The sequence below is a fragment of the Pelmatolapia mariae genome, linkage group LG10_11 (genome assembly GCF_036321145.2).
Source record: "Pelmatolapia mariae isolate MD_Pm_ZW linkage group LG10_11, Pm_UMD_F_2, whole genome shotgun sequence".
NCBI classification, from domain to species: domain Eukaryota; kingdom Metazoa; phylum Chordata; class Actinopteri; order Cichliformes; family Cichlidae; genus Pelmatolapia; species Pelmatolapia mariae.
The window spans coordinates 27,649,862-27,673,057 of NC_086236.1; the positions used below are offsets into that span (position 1 = coordinate 27,649,862).

The 23,196-nt window shown below is 41.1% G+C and overlaps 2 protein-coding genes across 2 annotated transcripts in view; one reads left to right on the forward strand and one right to left on the reverse strand.

The window, feature by feature from the left end:
• LOC134636665 (E3 ubiquitin-protein ligase RNF43) overlaps positions 1-9,170 on the reverse strand; it is a 99,865-nt gene extending 90,695 nt beyond the window's left edge. The window contains exon 1 of the mRNA XM_063486755.1: positions 7,694-9,170. Within this exon, the coding sequence (XP_063342825.1) occupies positions 7,694-7,915 (222 nt within the window). The 5' untranslated portion in view covers positions 7,916-9,170. The remainder of the gene's footprint in view (positions 1-7,693) is intronic.
• Positions 9,171-17,167: 7,997 nt separating this feature from the next.
• On the forward strand, positions 17,168-20,815 carry supt4h1 (SPT4 homolog, DSIF elongation factor subunit). Its single transcript, XM_063487143.1, has 5 exons — positions 17,168-17,330; positions 18,381-18,487; positions 18,570-18,625; positions 20,091-20,144; positions 20,235-20,815. Exons 1-5 carry the CDS (start codon positions 17,262-17,264, stop codon positions 20,300-20,302), a joined length of 354 nt encoding a protein of 117 aa, XP_063343213.1. The 5' UTR covers positions 17,168-17,261; the 3' UTR covers positions 20,303-20,815.
• The last annotated feature ends 2,381 nt before the right edge of the window (positions 20,816-23,196 follow it).

A 23,196-nucleotide genomic window follows, 5' to 3' on the forward strand; every position in this document is an offset into this window, starting at 1 on the left:
TCAGCTGGCTGCCAGCTGGTTGTGTTCTGGTTTATATTCCTGTAGAACAGGAAGGCTACTGAGCATGTAATGTAATAGTTAAATGTGAATTTCTGTCTATGTGTTTTTCAATGATTTATTACAGTTTATTGCTGTATTATGAGAAACAGATTGCATATAATTGCCAACTGACCCCATTAAATCGCAAACTGATGTCAGACTAACTGTCTCATGGCAACATTTACGGCAGGTTTTAGTGACGTGCTGGTGTGCTTGAAGTTGTGATAAGCACTTACCATACTGGGTTGTCAATTATACAAAACTAAGATTGAATTAAATTACAGTTAAATATACATTAAGAGAAGAAGGCAGTCCGATTCAGATTCTAACTACAGTCATTAACACCTCCCTCTAACTCTGTCATTTCTGGCAAAGGCAAATGTGGACTTCACACGTTGTTAACAGCTGTTAACTGCTGGGAATTGTTTGCAGGTGACCTTTTATGCAGTGTCACACTAATTGAAAATGCACATGCATCCATCTATCACTACATATGAAATTGTGCCAATGCAAGTCTTACATAGTTAACAGACAATAAAATCATCACTCATTAATTACACATCTTTTCAGTCAACTCATCCTTGTGAGCATAACCTTTAACCTGTGGGAAGATTAAAAAAAAAAGACAGCCAACTTTCCCACCAGTAGCATATGAATCCTCATGCCATATGGTACAATTGTCATCTGTTGCAACATAGTTCTCTGTAAATCTCTATAAATGTGGCCTTGATCCTGGGGGAAAGGATAGCTTGGCCTCCACACCCGCTATGGATCAGCAGGCTTTCCTCTGTACTTCCAGTGGATCGGTTTCAACTGGAAAGAGACAGGTGCTTCACTTGACCTGAGTTGTCAGGACAAATCAGGGCTCTAGACTAACTTTTTGACATGGGCGCACCGGTGCGCCTAACTTTAAAAATTTAGGCGCACCGGCACAAAAGTTAGGCGCACTCAAATTTTTCAACCGCATCGCTTAACACCGCAGTTTTACATGTGCACTTTCTTTGGGGGGAAGTTGCAGTCCATACAGACAATATTCATTTCTAAATTATTAACTAACAATCTTGTGCTTAAAGTGCTTTGTCAATATTGTAGAAAATGTTAAACTTAATCATCATCTTGGCCTCCTCTGATGACCTGTTTGCTGTTGCATGCTGCTGGAAGGCAGTGGGGAGAGGGGACACTTGGGCAGTGCATTTATTGCAGCATATAATGTGTTTTCTGGATACACTGCTGCTTTTTCAGCATTCACAGATTGATGGCACCGTGTCAGAGCTGGCTATGAATTTCAGATCAGGCCTTAACTTAACAAAAAAGTTATCAATAGTTCTTTTCATCTTTTCTTATTACCCACAGCTACATCCACTTCTGTCGGGCCTAGGCTACTCACTAGGGCTGGGTATCATCACTGATTTCTATAATCGATTCGATTCAGGTTCTCAAAGTCCTGATTCGATTCAATTTAGCCCCAGACAGTCAGAAATATTATAATTCTGATCATTTATCAGTACTGATCAAGTCTCACATGTATCGATACATGTGAGACTTCATCAGAATTGTGAACATCACAGCAGATGCCTTTGTGTGAAAGTAACTGTGAATAAAACACAGAAAAACATGAAGGAGATTTTCCTGGTCTGGCTTTTTATAGCAGATAACCTTAAAAATATTCTGCAATATTCTGTAATTTTGCATAATTTTAAGAAGTTTAAATTTCTTCAGTATTGAACAGCAGAAAGTAGGCTTTCTTGTCCGAGGTCATTTAAGTGAAAAAAGAAAAAGAAAAGAAAAAGACAGCGGCCGACAGCGCTGTAAACAACGGTAGACTGGTGGGTAATAAGCGAATTTTGGTTGGAGAGAGACAAAACCTGCAGCTCAGAATCAGCGCAAAAAGACGTAAACACAGCGCGGACCCGACGCATCAGAATCGTTGAGCTCCGAAAGCGTGTCCGTCTACGGGCCGTCGGGTGAGAAAGCCGAGAAAGACAAAGCTGATTCTGATGCGTCGGGTCCGCTCTGTGTTTACGTCTTTGTGTGGAGTCCGTGTAGCTGCTTTCATTTGCTGTTTGGTGGTTGTTGAAATAGTTTTGTGAGCTTTAATCTGAGAATCTGGCGTTTCTGGCAAAACACAGTTATATTTAAAAGTCGATTCAGGATTTAATGAATCGATATCGCTTTATTCAAGCTACTGACCTCTCTCTTCCACCTGCACTTTCAACTGGACCGCGGCCAATCAGAGAGGTCCCGCCCCTGACTATCTCTGATTGGTTTAGTCCATGATAGGGGCATAATGTGTGTCTGTTGTTGACCACACAGAGAGTTGCAGAGATTTTTTTTTTTTTTTGTTACCCGAACAGTTGGTCGCACCAGTGCGACCAAATATGTTTTTTTAGTCGCACCACTGAAATATTTGGTCGCAAATGCGACCAAATTGGTCGCACTCTAGAGCCCTGCAAATTCAAAAAACGTCACGCAAGATACGCATCTCACAGAGAATGCAAAAATGCCACGGTATTCACGACTGTTAAACCTTGGATATTTGACATAATTAAATTCCGCTGACCCTGAAATCGCCTGGCCCCCGTGTCAGATGTGCTGCCATCAAAGGAACATATATGTGTGTGTGTGTGTGTGTCTGCTTTCACAGTCGGCGGTGACTCATTCCTCTCCACTGTAACACATGTGTGGCTACATAATGGCACAGCTTTAAAAGGGCCGCAGGCTTTTGCTGCTCCTTCGGTGGTTTGTGTACTAGGGAGGGACAAAAAAAAGTGCTCAAAATGAAGAGCGAGACAGAGCCTCTGTGATTAACATTTAATTCAAGAGTGCGCATTTCTAGCTTTTCCACTGCCCTGCCGAGTGTGCGTATGGAGTGTGTGAAAACACACACACATGAAAACAGGCAGATGAAGCCTTGACTTAGTGTGTGTGTTTACACGGGTGTGCTACAAAAAACATGGAATTAAGCATGCTACTCTTTTGTAGATGTATTAGGGAGTGGCTGAACGAGTGAAGCAGTGATAGTAGCGGAGAAACAGAGACCATCCCTGGTTATTTGCATAAGGAGAGCTATGAAAGGGGAAACAAGAACGTGTTGTATAACATTCAAGAATTCCAGACGTGATCTAATGACTAAAAAAGAAGGGGGCCGGCAGGATTAAGAGATTTGCCATGTTTCCCCCCTACCTGCCTCTCCCTTCTTCCATGTCCCCTAAGGAACATCTCCACAGCCATCTCTTGTGGAATAGGGCAGACAGGACAGTGATAGCCCCTGCTTCCTGTGCTGCAGCTCTCTCAGTTCCCTGCTCAGGAGAACCCATTAGTCCACAACTTGTTTGATAGCCTGGACACATGAGGGGGGGTCTGTTTAATGCATGAGTTAGAGGAAACACATTACTGTAGTGTCGCTGAAGGAGGAGACCATTGCAAAAGACCACATGGAAATAAAAGAGATAAAGTAGATGATGTTGGAATGCAATGATTATAAGTAACAAATGGGCTTGTAGCCAAAAATGATATATTCTCTTAACTTTTGTTCCATTTTTTTAAAATTGATTTTCTAAACTGTTCCACAGCAACTGTCTAAAAGAATGACAGTAACTATGCTGTCACTCATTTAATTTGGACTGTGTTGCTTTTTTTGAAGCTAGACGCTACCTTATATTGATGAAAGGGTAGAGTTCTAATTTACCAGCTAATGCTGGCAAGCTTGGATAGCAACCTGTATCCATAAACTGTATGGGTACAATGAAAAACTTTGAAAAAACTGTCCACAGAGGGTAAAATAATTTCTTGTACCAAACTATAAATGCGCTTTTTAATGATGTAAGGCTTGGCACTTTAACATGGGAGTCTGTGGAGATTGACTCAGTTTTGGAGCATGCCTCAAGTGCCAGCTGGAGGAACTGCAGGTGTGGAACTTCCTCGATTCATTAATTTTCAGATCTGGATGTTGCCCCTTGGAAAAAAAACATAGTCATCCTGTTTTAAAGCCTTTTAGCTGTTCATGAAACAGTCAAACATTTAATAGAAAAATATTGAAAAACATAAAATGCTGTTCTTTTCTGCCAGTGGTCCAATATAAGTCAACAGGGCCAGTGCTGGCTGGTAACAAAATCAGTGTAGCAGTTCATTCCTACAATAATCTTTGCGCGATCACCACTGAACTTGTTTATAATGTTATATATGATGACTTCAAAGCAGGCTTTTGTTCCTAAATGGCCTCCACCTCCACACAAACAGCCAGTAGTTGCATAAAGCATTCAGAATTTTTAAAAAAACAGGCACTGTGGCAAAGCGGGGGGGAAATTGCGAGCTTACAGGGATTTTATTTATACCTTTATGCAACTGCCAGTGTCGCCGAGGGGCAGGTGGGACGGATGGCGATGTGATTCTACTGCTGTTCATGTTATGGCGTCCATACTGGTGGACACAACAGTGCTGTGCATGCCAGACACGAGCGCTGTGAAGCATTCAGAGCAGGCTGCTTCACCGTTACTGTATTTTAAAAAGAAGCATGAATGGCAAATGAATGCCAAATCTGATTGCCAAATGTGGGGTTCATTGCACGAATTTTGCAAACACATTAGCTTATTTATTATATCATATCAGTATGTTGGCTCCAATACATGAAGCTCACCTGCATTGTTTGCTGCTACGCACTGTTATAAAGCACATGCACAAAAGCGAAACTATGTGAGGCAGTGAGGAGCCCTGAGGAGTCCTGGACAGGCTGTTATCTCATCCAGGGAGATAGGAAGTATGGACAGGAAATCTAGAGGGAGGGGGAGGAGAGGGCCCATATGGGAAGTGCAGTGTAAACAGTCTAAGCTTTTAATCATCCCAGCTCACGTTCGGAACTGGACACACTTTGATGTTCTCCCTCAGTGCCCTCTCCACCCTCCCCTCCTTAGTTCCCAAACGGCTGTGCTGAGGGCCAGCCGAGGGGCGGGTGTGCAGATAGTGGCCAGGGACACTTTAGAGAGACGGGGAGGCATTCACTACTTTGTAGGACACTGAGACGAAAAAATGTGAAGTGTTGCACAGTTACCCAGTGTCAAGCCTTTATTATAGCTTATGTATTTAAGGGAGCTCTCAAAGTTCACTTCAACATTTCAAAAACAACAATGCAGAAAATGAATACAAGAAAGTCAAGATGACTTTAAGTTAACATAGGTGGAGTTTTAAGGATACCTTAATTGAGCCTGTTAAAAGAACACAGTTTATCTCCATTTCTCAAAAAGAAGTTCCAACAACAATCCTCAAGTTCGTCATTGTCTCTCTTGAAAATGAGATTTTTAATCTCAATGAGATTTTTTACCTGGATAAATAAAGGACTAATAAAAAAATAATAATTGTTTCAGAAGCTTTTGGGCTTCTCCTTTAATCACCGAGTTTCATTTTGGAAGGGAGAGGGAGTCAAAATTCCTCAGCACTTGTATTTGTCCAAATAGTGCTGGCCAGACCCCAGCCAGTGTTCCAGTGAGCGTGTTCATTCAGAGGAAAGGGCACACTTCCAGGGAGATCACAGTTTAACAGATCAGACGGAGACAAGTACCACAGTGAAATCTCATGGCTTCAGAACTTCAGAGTTTGTCCCACACATGGTAGCAAACATGATCAAAGCAAGGATGCAATGCAATTCCCAGGCTCAGGGAAGCAACGTATCGATAAAGATGAACAAGCATCTAAAATGACAAAAGATGAAAACTCTGTCAGTCCATAAAAATTTTCAGAAAAGTGGAATTAGGCTTTATAAAAGACATGCATCGACAAGGTTGGCTTATATCTAACACAGAGACGAGAATGCTATGTAAGATGGAAACTGGAACTTTTTAGCCATCAGCCCCCTCATCCACTGGAAGACAAGAACATAAAGTGGGACCATGAAGCTGCCTGCAGAGGCAACAGAGACCTGTTACAACAGGCCTGAGCTGCAACAAAGAGCATCCTGCAGCATAACACCACCTCTGTGCAGTATGAGAACAGCCAGGGAGGAGAGAGCCTCGCAGGACCATGCCCTCCCAGCCTTGGACAGCAGCACAATTGGTGGTTTGACCCGAGGAAAACAGAGTAGATGTATAACCTATTTGGGCAGCCGAAAAAAAAAAAGAAAAAGAGAAAGAAACAGGAAAAAAAAGCAGGGATCTTATCAGCACAAAATTAGGCTGTCGCCATGCTGACGGTGGCAGAGATAAAAAAGAATGGTTTGAGGGTGGCACTCAACCTTTCATCCACACCTTTAGGGGAATACTGGTGTACACTGCTTCATCAAAACCCCGTGTCTCCCTGCAAACATTGCAAAGTCTTAAACAACAACAACAAAAAGCTGTAAATCCCAGAAAGCTGGAAGTGCTTTGATCTCAACAGCTATGTGATACGCATCCGCAACATGTTGTCAACATCCCACACAGACAGGGTCCAGTCAGATCAGCTTAAAACCGGAGTGGGAAAACAGAAGTGGCTTTTCACTGTGACTAATGCTGGGCTTTTCTCCATCAGAGCATTATAAATCCTTATCAACTATGGCAAACTGCAGCATCTGGCTCACCATTCACAAAACCTCCCACACCTGGTGAGTGAAGAGAGACAAGATCCCACAGAACCTAATATCTTTCGTCCCGTTTCTCTGGAGATGCAAATAAATCGACACGGCCGAGCTTTACAGCGCAGGGACCTTAATCCACTCTTGAATCCTAAATATGCACACTGAATAGAGAACATACTTCACATTTGCACAGTTAAAGGCAAGATTTTTAACCTAAAGAAAAAAAACTTAAATGATAGGTTTTATATTGGTCTCGACATGCTGTCATTTTGCAGTCACTGGCCACACCTTGATATTAAATATAATGGGAGAGAGCATCAAATGCCAAAAATAGTCACTGCAAAACAAAACAGTTACCTTAGAAAAGATACACGTTAGAGAGACTGGCAGACTGAGCCAAACCACTGTTTCTCAGGAGAGAGCTAAAATAGACTGAAAATAAGCTAACCTCAATAACACGTTTGTCATCACTGTTGTTAAAGGAATTCATATGTTCTATCATCACAAGCCCAGTGTTGAGTGGAAAGTGTGCTGCTGTAAGCAGCTCTCAGAAAGGCACACTGTGCTGTAACCCATGGTCTCTGCTGCAGGAGTCTGATGGCAGTGGATGCTGTGTAAACTGTAGGGAAACATAAGTCACTCTACAGAGGGATTGGTGCACTGAAAGAGGTGGGAGTGTAAAATAACTTTCCAATTAAGGCTTTTAACACAGACTAAGTTATTAGTCAAGCGGCGATTGCAAAAGAGGTTAAAGTGACTCTCTTGGGGGTGTCCAAAGAATAACACTTGCTGTGTTAAGTGTTCCCAGTAGTGTACTATAGGAGAAGCTTTCAGGCTGGTAATCCATATCTGACAGAGCAGAAGTGTAACTACATGTGTTGTAAAGCTGTCCTATCAATACACAAAATGAAGATCAGACATTGACAATATGAGCATTGAGTTACTGATCCAACAGCTATAAAGCTGCTATTCACTGAGCTGAGTAGTCTATGGAAAATTGTTACACCAGGTGCCACAAAGGTGCTGGGCCACCTGGGCACCAGGTGAGCTTTGAGGTAAATGGACAGTGATGTGGTCATGTAGTGCAGGTACCCTTTGATGACACCCTACCTGCATGAGTTTTCCCTCTGCTTTGCCGGCACTTCCTCCCACGAACACCCCTTCCAAGGTGAGGGGTTTCCCCGTGGGCTCGTGCTTCAGCAGCGTCACCTTGATAATCGCTCGGAGAACCGGCCGCTCGGACTCCAGGCCCTGCTGGCCCAGCACCACCTGCAGGGCCGCCATGAGCAGCCACGGCCAGAGCCCGGCCGGGCGCCGCTGTGGGACGGTCATGGCCTCGGCTGTAGCGGCGGGTCCCGGCCGCACATCTTGGACTTCAAAGCAGGCAAGCACCGCGGATAAACAAGACGCAGGAAAGCGGTATCGACAAGTACACGTACAGGTCCCGCTTTATTCCTTCTGCCTACTTGCTTAACAGATCTGGGCTTTCAAAGCCGGATGACTTCCATGGTAACTCATAAAACTTCCATTCAACACTAGAGTTAATATTCCCAGTCTAACACGTTACAGATATGCATATGTCTCATGTGGAAAGTGATGTCTCACACGAGGAAAAAGCTCCGATTAACTGTTATCCAGTGTCATTAATGTGGGCTGAGAAGCACTGCATGCGCCAGTGCACTGTGAAGACGAGCCGTGCCGTATTAGATCTTAAAGAGTGCATTTGTTTCCACCGGGGTGCTCTTCATCACAGGCGGGTCTATGTCCTCGTCTGGAGCGTGTTTACGTGGTAGCTTAACTGCGGTATCCTCTCCAAGAAGGACGGGGTCCTCTCCTGGCAACTGTGTATCCGTAAATCCTCGGGACTGTTTTTACAATGCAGCGCACATTGGCCACTGTACCTTCCAGTCACATTTTGCGAGCACACGGGAGGCAAAGCTTTAAAAGTTAAACCCGTCCCGTGAGCGCAACACTTTGTGGATAAATCCACCAAAAACGCACGAGAGCGACGTCTACGACTTCAAAGGCTGGCTTACAGGTTGCCGCCGGAGAGTTATGAGGCATGCTGACGGATCAAATGGGGTGCCGAAAAGTTGGGCAATGTTTCTTACAGCCGAGGAGTTGCGAAAAAATAATCCTCGAAGAAGCTGCTCCGTTCAGCACACAGCTCTGTGTAATTATTAACCGAAGCAAACGGACCGTTGCCTTACTTTGCTTGTAGCCTGGTAATTAAAACAGGGTCCGAAGCGGCTTCACTGACACGGCCATCAACTTCTTTTAAACCTACCTACCCGTCAGGGGGGCGACACGCGCGCACGCACGCGCACACATACATACATACATACACACACACGCACGCAAGCTTTCCCTGAGTTCAGTGCCTCCGCTGCACTGTGAGAAATTAGACCCGATCCTCCTGAGAAGAATGAAGGAAATTGACTCGTTTATCAAAACTATCACTGAAAGCGGAGGGGGAAAATCTGCAAAAAGTTAATTAAAAAAGTTGCCCAGCCTCCTTGTAGTGTTTGTTTGAAGGGGATAAAGCATAGAGACACAGTGTACTATTATAACACCGTTCTAGAACTTTACCTCCCGGACTCTCTGTCTCTTCCCTGGGATCTCATTGACAGTGTCTACCTGCTCCCTCTCCTGCTGCTTTCACGTACTAACGGAGACGGGAGTTTTATCAACACTTCACCCCTAATCCTGTAAACAGATTGTGTTTCAAGTGTTTTACGTTGTTATTTGTATAAGCCATTAGTGGAATTACAGCGTTAGTATTACATTTTTCTAACGTCACTGAAAATCTATTTTACGGTAAGAATCAAACGCAAACTAATTTTCTTGCATGTGTAAGAACGTAAACATACAAACAAACAAACAAAATCGTTAATTTTCTTTTAAGGTTATCGTATGTGGAGTTAACGAGGAGCACCTGAATCCAGCATTAGTAAACGGAAGGCGGATCCGCCGAAAAGCAGCAGTTTCACCAAAAACAAGTAAGTGGCTCCCTCTGGTGTCTACAACAAGCAACACCCCTTTATTATTAATAATGCAGTACATACTAAACATCCAACCATAAACTGCATTCACGTTTATTTAAAATTCTAGTTACATATTTTAAAAAGTACATCAATAGTGAGAATAAAAACGTAGGGAAAACACCATCACTACAATAAAGCAAACAATCAGTAGACAAAGTGTTTCTCCCTCATAAAATAATTTGAGTCCTTTTTAAGCACTCCAATACCAATTTATGGTTTACAAGACTTATTTTTCTATTTCAGTTCTTTGAAAATAACATTACAATCTGGTAAAACTATTTCACAAAATCATGTACGTAAATATGCATGCTTTATACATCTACATAAAGCATACTTGTTTTAAAAATGTAATTTAAAATTTTACAGAAATAAAAGCATCAGTGTTAATTACAATGGATGTGTAAATTAGAGGAGAAAACATTACTGTACAACTACGTACAATGTACAACATATATGTACTTCTGCAAAAGACTTTGTAATAAGATTTAAAAGAGAACAAAGCAACAAGCATTCACACAATAAATCATCTTTCCAATTCGAGACTCAAGTATGGTAATAGTAAGAGCTTAAGCTCACATCCTGGAGTGACTCAAGGCTCCCTGTCACATGCCAATCAAACCAACAAGCTGAGATCTATAATGAGAAATATGAGACACTGTCATCACAGATCTGTTGATTTTAGCAAGCATAAAAGCCTTAATTGCCCTTTCTTTCACTAATTTTACTCTGGAATTTGACCCTAAAATGCCTTACCTAAAGAGTTGGTGTATTTCCTGTGCAGCTGCTGTTATAATTTCAGACTGGAATCACTGGAATCAACTGTAACGGGTACAATATCCCTCTCATGATCTGTGGTAACCTTAATGTAGGGACACAGAGAAGGCAAATAATCCAGGCTTTCTGCTAAACTATATATAAGCCCACTAAATATATATATATATATATATATATATATATACATATATATATATATATATATATATATATATATATATATATATATATATATATATAGTATAGATTTATTCAAATTATATAACAATATCAATAATTTTCTGTATAAATACAGCCTGAAACATAATCAGATTTTCACATGTTCTACATGTTGTTCTAAACGTTGAAAAAGAACCAACTTAAAAACAGTATGTAAAATATTTGCTACGTTTTTTAACTATGCGGAAAGATCCATTATTAATGATCTGTGTGTGGAAAAAGCTTCAGTGTCAGGTTTGATCGCCTAGAGCAACAGTAACCTCATTGCCACTTTATTAGGTACACCAGTTCAACTGCGTCTTAACACAATTATCTACTGAGTTGATCACATTGCAGTAACCCAGAATGTGCAACATCAGACACTGATGATCTACTGGGATTTCCACATCTCTGAATGCATACATCCTTGAATCTTTATGCAGATGTACTACAACAGTAGAGGATGACGCTGAGTGCCACTCAATTGCTGCAGCCACACTCAGATGGTCAGAATCTCACATGTACAGCATGAAAGCATGGATCTATCCTGCCTTTTATCAATGGTTCATGCTGATGGTGATGTAATGGTGTGGGGGATAGTTTTTGGTACCAACTGAGCACTGTTTAAACTCCACAGCCTGTCTGAGTGTTGATGCTAACCGCGTCCATTCCTTTATCACCAATGTGTCCCCATCTTCTGATGGCTGCTTCCAGCACCATGCCACAAACCTCAAACTGGTTTCTTAAGCACAACAGTGAGTTCACTATTATTTTACTCAACTGGTCTTCACAATATCCAGATCTCAACCTAACAGAGCACCTTCAGGATGCTCTATTAGGTTATTCCCATCGTGTGCAGCTGACAAAACGTCAGCAACTGTGTGCTGCTATCATGTCAGTCTGAACCAAAATCTCTGAGGAATGTGTCTCATGTTCCTCAATGAAAAAAGATCAACTATCATTTGTAACCTTTCTTGCAATTGCAGCCTATCAAGAACCAAAACCACTGTGCTGCTCTGACCCACCCTCCCGCCTTCCCTTGCAAACTTTCCTACAAGTTTGGGTTACTTTACTGTCTAGCACAGTAAAGGAGAAAACATCTTAGATCAGGAAGGTGATGCATCAAAAAATACCTCAATGTCAAACATTACAAAAAACCATAAAACAGATGCACTTTAGCTTCAGGAACTCTTCAATGCGCAGCCTTACCTCAATGATAGCATCCTCAGGCATTTCCTCTGGTACAGACTCCACACACTGCTCTTTGTATGGAACTAGAGGAGCAATACTCGATGCAGACACTATGATGGGTCCAGCAGAGAAAGGGATAGACCTGATGACACCGTTGCTGTCATACAGTGGGCTGTCACGGGTGTTGGATGAAGACTCTAGCTCAGGGACCACCTCGTCTTGGGGCTCAACTTTAACCAGGCAGGTATTGGGTGGAGTCTGCATGACCTCATCTGCGATCTTAAAAATTGCCTCCAAGTTGATTTCACAGTTTTTCACCTCCTGCTTCTCATTTTTCTGCAGGCATTGGTTATTGTCTTGGAAACACAACATACCGACAGGATATCCTGCCTAAAAAGGTGATATAAAAGCATATGTTAAAGATGGCCCAAATACTCATCTTCCTATACCACTCATTGACTTGTTACGTCACATGACAGTGGTCCTACCTGATAATAACTCTGAGGCGAGAATAAGCCTGTCTGAAGGCCACCACCTGCCATATGAGGGGCCACAAGGTTGGGATGATAGCAATGACCAACTTCAGGAAGGACAAAAGATAGCATGTTAAGTGAAGTGGTACACTGGCTATATTTTACTAAATAATATTTAATGCTTACGTGGGGAATAGTAGCCAGGCCGGTACTGAGCATTACAAGGACTATAACTGGTGAAATTTGGACTTCCATGGTTTGCGTGGGCCAGAAAATTCTGCTGAATGTGCACAGCATTGGAGCTTGAGTTTACTCCAGTGTAAAGGCGGTTTAAGGGTACTGGTGGCTCTTTGCCTGAGGAAAACAAAGCAGAAGGAAGAGCCGCAGCCCTCATCAGGAATCGTGGTGGGATGGGGGTCCCAGTGTAGGCTTGGGTTTTACTTGGATAGTAAGGAGGAGTGGCCTTTTGATTTGTGGGGCTCGGCAGCAAAGAGCCTCCCGAAGAAACTGGAAGAGACAAAGCACAACAACGACCTGTCAGACAGTACGAGAGGGCTTAAGTGTTGGTACAGGAGGGGACAGACTTATTGTCCTTAATAAGTTCAATATGGTGTAACATATTGACAGAAAATATTACCTGCTGACAGAAAACCCTATCAGCAGGTAATATTTCTTGAAAACATCTGAGTATTTTCTCTGTGACATGTAAGATTGTCAAATGAAAGTTTAGTAATTCCTCTGGTCAACAGAAAAATATATTTAGAATACTCTTAAATGAGGTCAACTCTCCAGCAACACTTATAGTACAGCTTTATTACTTATGTCAAGGTCATCCCTAATGAAGGCCACAAGCCCAAACATGTCGATCAAGTAATAAAGCTGTGCTTCAACCTCTTTAGACCCTTGTTCTAAAGAGGAAGTAGGCGAAGTTGCGGCAGAAAGCTTTGTTCTGTTTTAAAGAATATTCTTCAGTTACAAAGTTTATGTACATAAAATGGGACAGTGTTGTATTTTCTAAGGAGCTGATGACCCTTTTTACACAGAACTGTTGTGCACTTTTACAGAAACTACTCTTGTGGCTGAGGAACGGTTAGTGTGAACCTGAGCACCTCAGGGAAACCATATATTTCCACTATTATCCCTTAATAGCACTTGCCTCTTCTCATAGATATTCCTCTGTCGTCTCCATCCGGATACAGGCGCTGATATCCGCTCGGGGACCGGCACTTTATGTTCAGACCGGCTTGCAGCTTGGCCTTATTGTCCACGGTGAGCCTCCTCAGCCTCGCAACGAGTTCAGGCTGGTCTCGCTTGAAGTTGGGGTTGTAAAAGCTTTGATACTCCTTGCCGTCCAGGTCCTGTTGAGGGTCGGCCTTCTTGAACCCGTACAAGTTGAGCTGACGGACAAAGCTGGAGAAGTTGGTGGTTTTGAAGGAGTCAGCGCTGCCCGCGGTGATGGCACTTGGAGACAGGATCTGCTTCTCGAACAGCTGCTGGTCAATGACGATTACCTCGCCCTGGCGGTCCCAGCAGATGGCGTTATAGGCCGGGTTGTTCACCAGACGCCACAGCTTAGCAGGAAAATTGCTGGGGTTGATTGAGTCCGGGAGTGAATTTAAACCGACTTCCATGCCTCTGCCTGTGCAACTGAGACAGGTATAACAATATTAAACAGCCCTGGTCAAAGCAGCTAACCGAGCCAAGATTTGACATGTTTATAACGTTACTATTTAACTTTAGTTTATGTCTTACATACACTCAAGTTATAACAAGTTAACAAAGTTATTTAACCACCATTCATTATATGAAACACATAATTACCCCTGTTAATGATAACGGATTAAACCTTTTTTTTAATTATAAATAAAATGCTGTAAAAAGTAAAATGTTATCTTTCACTGTTTCTGTTACTCTGCTAGCATTAGCTAACATTAGCAGTGGCTGTGTTATCTTCTCAAACAGCCTCTCCTAAGTAAAGAACTTTTTAGTTAAGAGCTGTTAAAGTTGTATCCATCTCCATATTGTCTCATATATTTTAAGTAAGGTTAAATCTAAAATAAACACTGTAATAACTGCACCTGTATCACCAAGTCGCACTAGGAACCGTTGGAAGTTCACTGCCGTTGGTGGAGGTGCTGGAGTTCAATGTGACATCCCTCCGTTACTTTAAACAACGCTTAATTTTTGGGGACTACAAAGACCAAGATCCTTTCACATTTCAACACCGAAACTGGGCCCTAAACATCACACAGAGAGCCAAAAACTGTTTACAGCCTCTGGTTTACATGCTTTTGTTGCCATAGGCACACAAATGCCTTTAGGTAATATATGTTACTTTTAAACTGTTTTGCAAATAGCTCCAATGAATGCATCGCAGGTTCTCACACAGCCTGCTGTTTATAGCTTACATTTCACATCATCTGAGTTTATTTCTGAGTTTATTTACTTGCAGCTTCATACAAGACGCAAGATGATGAGCCTCTCCAAAGTTGGATGTGGCACAGCAACAGTGCAGTGACAAAAGCAGGTTAATTATCCATGATAAACAAATAAGAAACAAAATGTGAAAAAACGATGTTAACTGTTGAAAGAGATTTGACTGGTAACATAACCAGTGTTTAGGTCAATGGAATTAATAGATGTCACCAAGCACATGTGGTGTGAAACTGTACCAAATGAAAACACGCTGAGCTGTGTCGCCACCTAGTGATAAGGGAGTAGTTTATTATTATTATTATTATTATTATTGTTGTTGTTGTGATTATTATTATTATTATTTGTATTTAGATGTAGACAGCATCATCTATCTACATTTTGTGAAAACAAAAAATCTCACTGCCAATCCAGTAAAATACATCTAATTTGTATCCTTTCATTGTCAAAATCCGATGTGTTGCTAATTCTATGTAATATTAACAACCTGTTAAAAACATTACATGAGACTGGTGTGTAGCACCGCTTGAGGAGAACGTGATGCCTTTGTTCAGGGAAGCAAATTCTGAAGTCAGTGAAACAATAACTCCAATCTCCACATTTCGACTTTTCTTCGGATTAGGTTTTTCGACTTTAATCTCAAAATTTCGACTTTATTGTCAAAATGATCAATAATATTTTTGTTTCTTAAGGTGGCCCTAATACTATGTCGTAAATATCGCTTTAGTTTATTATCAAACCTGGCAGCTCTGCACTCACCTTCAAGACTGAGGACGTGGTGAGAGCCCTCAGGAGGACCAGGGAGAGGAGCTCACCCGGCCCTGACAACATCAGCAGTCGAGTTCTGAGGCACTGTGCAGGGCAACTAGGAAGTGTGTTCCGGACTCTATTTCAACACTCAATTGACAGTCACACTGTCCCCCAGCTGTGGAAACACTCCACAGTCATCCCCATCCCCAAAAGAAACAACCCAAAGTCTCTCAATGATCTTCATCCTGTGGCCCTTACCTCCCTGGTGATGAAGGCCATGGAGAAGATCATAAAACAGCACATTGTAAGAGCAACTGACCCCCTGATGGACCCACTTCAGTTTGCTTACCGTGCACGCAGAGGCGTCGATGATGCAAAAATCTTCATCTTGGACTCCATCCACAAACATCTGGAGCTCCCTGACTCCTCCGCCAGACTTCTCTTTGCTGGTTTTTCATCAGCGTTCAACACTCTGCAGCCTCATATCCTGGCCATTAAACTTTCTTCCCGATTTCACCTGCTAATCCTGTGGATATTGGACTTTTTGACCAACAGGACTCAGAAAGTTAGGGTCACCACCTCTCTTTCTGGTCTCTGTTCCACCTCCACTGGCTCCCCCCAGGGCTGTGTGCTCTCCCCCCTGCTCTTCATCCTCTAGACCGATGACTGCAGATCCACACAGCCCAACTGTCACCTGGTGAAATATCCTGACGACACAGTTCTCCTTTCACTGCTGTCAGGCCCCTCACAACACCACGGACCCGCTCTTCAGAAGTCTGTAGAGTGGTGTGACAGCTCCAAACTTGAACTGAACGTGAGCAAAACCAAAGAGATGGTGGTGACCTTCTCCAGTAGGCAGAGGGATCTGGCTGCTTCAGTCACCACCACCATCCATGGGAAGCCTGTGGAGGTAGTTGAGGAGTACAAATACTTGGGAACCATCTTTGACAACCTCCTGAAATTCTCTGCTAACACAGAGGAGATTCTCAGGAGGTGCCACCAAGGGCTACACCTCCTTAGGAAACTCAACTCCTTTGGAGTCAGCACACCCATCATGATGACTTTTTACTATGCCTTCCTGGAAAGCATCATGACCTTCTCCATTACCTGCTGGTTCCACTCCCTCAGCCTTCAGAACAGGAACAGACTGCAGCACACTGCATCAGTGTGCTCAAAAATCATTGGCCTGCCTGTCAGAACTCTTGCACAGGTTTTCAGCCAACAAGGCCATTAGACAGGCAGCCAAAATTATTAATGACCCCTCTCACATTCTTCACCCCGCATTTCAATGGCTCCCCTCTGGGCGGCGCCTCCGCTGCACTTCCTGCAGGACTGAGAGGAGGAGAGCCACCTTTGTCCCCAAAGCCACTCTGCTTTTTAACTCCAGTCATAAGACCATTTCCCACACCCATAAACATAAACTACTCTACACTCTTTTTTATGCTGCCGACACTTTATTCACTTTTAGTCACTCACAGTTATTTATACACTTATTCAGTCACTTTAATTTTAAAACTGTGTATATACTGTATATTTTAAGTATTTTTATCTCATTCTTATTGCCTGTTTATGCCCTGTCCTTATTTTTAACGTCATGCTGCTCTGTTGTATCTTAATTGCCCCTTGGGGATAAATAAAGTCTCTCTGATTCTGATTCTGATTATGTGCATGGATTTTTATTCAGGCGGACTACAGGGACGCCTCTGGGTTGCTAGGGCCTTATAAAGTGACGTAATATCTAGGCGACTAGAAAATCATCATAATATTAGTCGGTGTGATTGTTTAGTGTTTGTTTGATTATTTCGTCCGAACATAATGGCACTAGAAACAGTCCCCAAAGACCTGCGCCACCTGAGAGCCTGTCTGCTTTGTTCGTTAGTGAAGGTAAATCTTTATCTGAGAGAAAAACACTGTGAGGCTAGCTCCTGTGCTAACGTGGTGTTCTGCGCAGTGTTTTCCTCCTGTTTGGCCTAACAGGAATTAAAACTTCGAAATGACGCTTGGTTGCTTTTAGTCAAGGAATTATACCTAAGTATTCACTGGGGCTTTTTTGTTTACAAAAAGACATCTGTGCTAGTTTGTTTGGTTTCTAGTCCCACGATAACGACTTGGGGCCGTACTAGAAAAATGTACAGAATGGCAGAGCCTGGGTAGAAGGTGATATTATTGTGACAAAACGCAGAATAACGTTATTGGGGGTTTTTTTTCTTAAGGTGGACAATAAGAAAAGAAACAAGGTGGACAATAATGGCTTATTGTCCACTGAAGCGAAACTAAATATTTTGAGATTAACTTTAATGTTAAAAATCCACGAGAAATGAAACTAGAAACATTTATTGTTCCTCAATGCTTCCTCAGTGATTTATTTTGTAAGGTCGGGCGTGCAGGCAATCTGACTTTACTTTTGATAAATTAAAGGTTTTTATTTTGGAGAGATTTCATTTACAGTATAGCATGTTTACAGTAGTTTAAATGCGGGCTTCTTTTTGTTTGTTTGTTTGTTTGTTTTTTGGCAAATACCAGAAATGACACTTTGGCACAACACCAACACACAATCCCATCTCACTTTATTATTATTATTATTATTATTATTATTATTATTATTACAAACCCATCTCACTTTATTATTATTATTATTATTATTATTATGATTACAGTAGTAGTAGTATTAATACTATTATTATTTAACCATGCACAGCCGTTATCAGTGGATATGCCAAGGTTTGTTGGCATCATTATCTATGGTGGGTTCCAATATATGTATGACCCTCATTAGAAATAATAGTCTTGCTACACTGAAGTGCAGTATTTGTAAAGCAGTTAATATTTCTCAAGTAATGTCTCACTTCTCATTTTTGATCCTTTCTTCTGGCTCTTTTTATTGGACTCATGCAATCTGATACCTCACTTTTCTCTTGCTCTCTTCCAATTTAGACCATTGACCAGTTTGAATATGATGGCTGTGACAACTGTGAGTCATACCTCCAGATGAAGGGGAACCGAGAGATGGTGTATGAATGCACAAGTTCCTCCTTTGATGGGTAAGTGTTGACTAAGCAGTAACTATGTGTTTCTTTGTCTGTTCTTCCCTATGGTTTACTGACATTGATTAAATGTTTATAGTGTGATCGCCATGATGAGTCCTGAAGATAGCTGGGTGGCTAAATGGCAGAGAATAGGTAAGGATCTGCTGAAGCATACAGTCATGGTTTAAAAAAAAGAAGAAGAAGAAAGTACATTCAGTTCTCAGGTTTTATGTATCAGGACATAATAAAAAATGTGACATTGTTCATTATTTATTTAAGACAAAAAGGAGACACTGTTTCTGGAAAAACGAAGTACATCTTACACTGCTTTTATAATAATTGAGAGGGAAAATGGCACTTGATCATCAGCCAGTCTGAGCACCTCTATAAAAGCAGATGATTTAGCAGGTGTGTGTTAACATAGTGCCAGGGTGAAAAACAATCAGCGGTGATCTCATGAAAGCAACTGTTAGTGCCCATCAATTTGGGAAGGATTATAAACCAAACTATTGGAATGTCATCATTCTACAGTGAGATCGATTACTCACAAGTGAAAAACATTCAAGATAGATATAAATTTTCCCAGTGGTGGACATCACAGCAAAGTCACCACAAGGTCAGACCATACACTGCTCAGAAAAACTGAACAACTAAGGCTTGTTTGGAAGGGTTGTCAGGAGAAAGCCTCTTTTCTCTAAAGAAGAACATGGCAGCATGGCTTTGGTTTGCAAAGTTGCATCTGAACAATCCACAAGACTTCTGGAACAATCTTATCAAAAGAGGCCAAAGTGGAGATGTTAATCCAGTTGGTTGGAGAGAACCAACTGTCAAGCACGGTGGTGGAGGGATGATGGTTTGGGCTTGTTTTGTAGTCTCAGGACCTGAGCACCTTGTAGTCATTGAGTCGACTATGAACTCCTCAGTATACCAAGGTATTCAAATGTGAGGAGATGTCCCGAAAGCTAAATGTAGACTGAAATTGGGTCATGCAACAGGGCTATGACCCCAAACACAGCAGCAAATCTACAACATAATGGCTGAAAATGAAAGGAATCAAGGTGTTGCAATGGCCCAGTCAAAGTCCATGCCTCAATCTGACTAAAATGCTGTGGCGGGACCTGAAGAGACTGTGTGTAAAAGAATGCCTGCAAGCCTCAATGAACTGAAGCAACAGCAACAACAACAAAAAAAGAATGAGCCAAAACTCTTCCACAGGGATGAGAGAGACTGATAGTCAAATGGAAAACTGTTACTTTAAGTTATTGGTGCTAAAGGTGATTCAGCAAGAAATTAGTTTTTCCACAGTGCTTATAGATTTTGTTTTTGGATTAGTTTTTGTTAAATAATGACACAGTGCAATATGTTATGTTGTTGTTCATCTGAAGTTGTTATTTACCTAATTTTAAAACCAGGACTATAACATTTTTTACATGCTTTTATTTTTATATATATATATATATATATATATATATATATATATATATATAATTTTTTTTTTTTTTTTTTTTTTTTTTTTTTTAATAAAACCTTGTAAAACCTGCTAGTATTAATGATAGCCACATAGTTCAGATTATGATCCATTTGTGTAATTATGTTTTTTTCCTGCTCTGTCTTTCAGGCAACTTCAAGCCAGGTGTATATGCAGTTTCAGTGACTGGCAGACTACCTCCAGGTACATTCAAACACATCAGGGCACACACATAGGTTGGAATTGTCTTCTCACTTCATATGTTTCGATTGCTCATTATTCTCTTCTCTGAAGGCGTAGTGAGAGAGCTGAAAAGCAGAGGGGTGATCTACAAATCCAGAGACACGGCAGTAAAGACGTAAATCCTGCTGATTGTCCCCAGAGCTGGACCATACTGCTTCACCATGTCTGTGATGTCTTGTGGAAATGTTAAGTTTTTGGAGGGTTTTTAAATTTGAAAAAAACAAAACAAAGATTGCTGACACATAAGAAAAGGTAGATATATCTTATTTGTTTGAATAGTTTATGTGAAATAAAAACCTGTTTTATAAAAAAGTGAGTGAGTGTCTTAAAATAAATGAATACATTGGATTTATATGCACCTGCAATCTGTGAATTAACTAAGCTTTCAGTGTCCCCGAGCGAGTGAACATGATCAGTTAATTTTTAATGGGACTAATCTGTCTACTGTGCAGAAGGGCACACAATGTGTGGTTTCTGACTGATGACCTTGAGCTGCGGTCCAAAATGATGATGGTGGTGAGGTCTCTAAGAGGACTGTGGTTAGACTCAGAGTTCATTCAACCTTTCTGGAACAGATTGCTGATAAATGTTGACCAGAGAATACAAATAAACGCATCCACATTCATGACTAACCTGGATATTTATTTGTTTTTAAAGGCACCTAAATTAGGTGGACCTTATTAGACCAAAAATGGTCTAAAATGGTTTTAGACCATTTTTGACTTTTCAATTTATTTTATTTTTTGAAGGTTTTCTTCCTATTTAATCTTTATGTTTTCAACATATAATGTCAGTATTTCCACTCCTACAAGCCATTATGTTTGTTTATTTTAAAGTTCTTTAGCAAATAATAACTAGAAAATGCATTTTCTAACGAAACTGCAGTGTGGATGCTGATAGCTGAATGTTTTGAGCTGAAATGAAACAACTGCTGAATGTTAAGTTAAAAATGTTGAAGGCGATGAAAAACACAGAATGTTTCACTTGAAAGCAAAAGTGTAGAACTGTTGAAAGCTGATTTTCAGACAGGGGAAGAAGTTGAAAAGTAGCTGTAAAAGGTACAGTAGAAAAAGTTGAGTAATGACAAAAGAAAATTCAGAGTCACAAAACATCTGAAGAAATATTTGAAACCTCATATATTTTAAGTCACCGAATGACTGAAATGTGGGAAAATCCACTACAGACAGTTAAATACTGTAAGTTTTAATCATCCGGTCAGAAAAGATGATTCTAAAAGTCATCAACTGACTCCACTGCCCAGATCTGAACCACCTGTGTGCAGAAGACAAATCCACCAATGAACAATGAGCTTGAATTTAACAGGCTAATCAGAATGCTGTATTTAGTTGGCCTGCACTAACTACTGGCATACTGTTATTCTGCGCAAAACCCTGTCAAATCTGCCTTGGTGCACCTGTTGAAAAACTGCTTCTAAATCCAAGACCCTAACTCTTGTCAAAATCAATTTGGAACCGCGAAGATCCCAAGGAATTGTTCTACACAACACTGTGTTCTTTATGTTTCTGCTGTCAAAGATTTGGTCACAGGAGCGATTCAAAAAGTGGGGTGATTCCTGCTGTTATAACAGACTCCTGACTGAAAATACAATGTAGTTCTATATGTCAGTTAGAAAGTTATCCATCTACTTGGATCCACACAGTTTAAAAAGTTTACATCTCTGAGCTTTGGAAGACACGCTGTGGGAAAGAACAGTGATGGCTACGTTTTGAGGGTAAAATGATGCCTGTAGAGCAAACACTGTGCACACAGCAGCAGTTGAAACAGAAGTTTTTAAGATGAATCTTGGCAGAGTGACAGACAGAGCTCATTAGGCAGGCAGGTGTGAGCCTGGTTGCTATAGCGACTCCAGCCAGTGGCGCCACACACACACACGGACATCCACAGACTCAGTCTGCTGCCGCTTTAAATAAACAGAAAAGTGAACCCGAAACAAATACTTCCCAAGAAAAAACTATAAGTTGTATTGACAAAATTCTTTCACCGTGAGCGCCAGCAATGTCCAGTCCACCGAATTCTCAATTTTCATGCCTGTGGAGTATGATATAGGGATGTGGTGACAGTGTGAAGACAGCTTGTACTTCTGATTTTTAGACGAATTTTGGGAGCCATTTTAACATTGTTCTCTGTGGAAGAGCTGCAGGGAGGAGGCTGTGCATTGGTGACATTTATGAAAGAACCATAATACCTATTGCAATAATAATAACATTTGACGAAAGAGGGCAAAGATGGCTACGTTTTGAGGGTAAAATGATCACTGTACACCGAACGCTGTGGACACAGCAGGAGTTTAAAGAGAAGACTTTAAGATAAACTAGAAAGTGCATTTTCTGAAGAAACTGCAGTGTGAATGCTTGAATCTGAATGTATGCACTGAAATGAATTAATTGCTGAATTTAAGTTAAAAATGTTGAATGAGAGAAAAAAAAACTGAATTTTTAACCTGAAAACAAAAGTGCTAAACTGCTAAAAGCTGAAGTGCACAAAGAAGAAGTTGGAAAATAGCTGAAAGTCTTTTAAATGTAAATTAGAAAAACCTAAGTAATGAGAAAAGAAAATTTAGCGTCAGAAAACATCTGAATAAATATAAAAAGTTCATATTCTTTGATTAACTGAATGACTAAAATGTGATCCCTCCACTTGGATCCACAGAGTTTAAAAAGTTTAAATGTCTGAGCTTTGAAAGACACGGTGCTGGAAAGAGAACAACGATGGCGACGTTTTGAGGGTAAAATGATGGCTGTAGAGCAAACACTGTGGACACAGCAGCAGTTGAAAGAGAAGTGTTTAAGATGAATCTTGGCACAGTGAGAGACAGAGCTCGTTAGGCAGGCAGGTGTGAGCCTGGTTGCTATAGTGACTGCACCCAATGGCTCCATACACACGGACACAGACATGCACCTCACTTTTGCTGCTTAAAATGAACAGAAAAGTCAAGCCGAAACAAATCGTTCCCAAATGAAAAGTACAAGTCGTATTGACAAAATTCTTTCAC

Bases quoted from the DNA above. Each gene is read 5' to 3' on its own strand.
- supt4h1 (XM_063487143.1), top strand. From the start codon at position 17,262: ATGGCACTAGAAACAGTCCCCAAAGACCTGCGCCACCTGAGAGCCTGT. The intron at 18,488-18,569 runs GTAAGTGTTGAC...AAATGTTTATAG, and splicing joins ACAAGTTCCTCCTTTGATGG to TGTGATCGCCATGATGAGTC. The intron at 20,145-20,234 runs GTACATTCAAAC...TCTTCTCTGAAG, and splicing joins GACTGGCAGACTACCTCCAG to GCGTAGTGAGAGAGCTGAAA.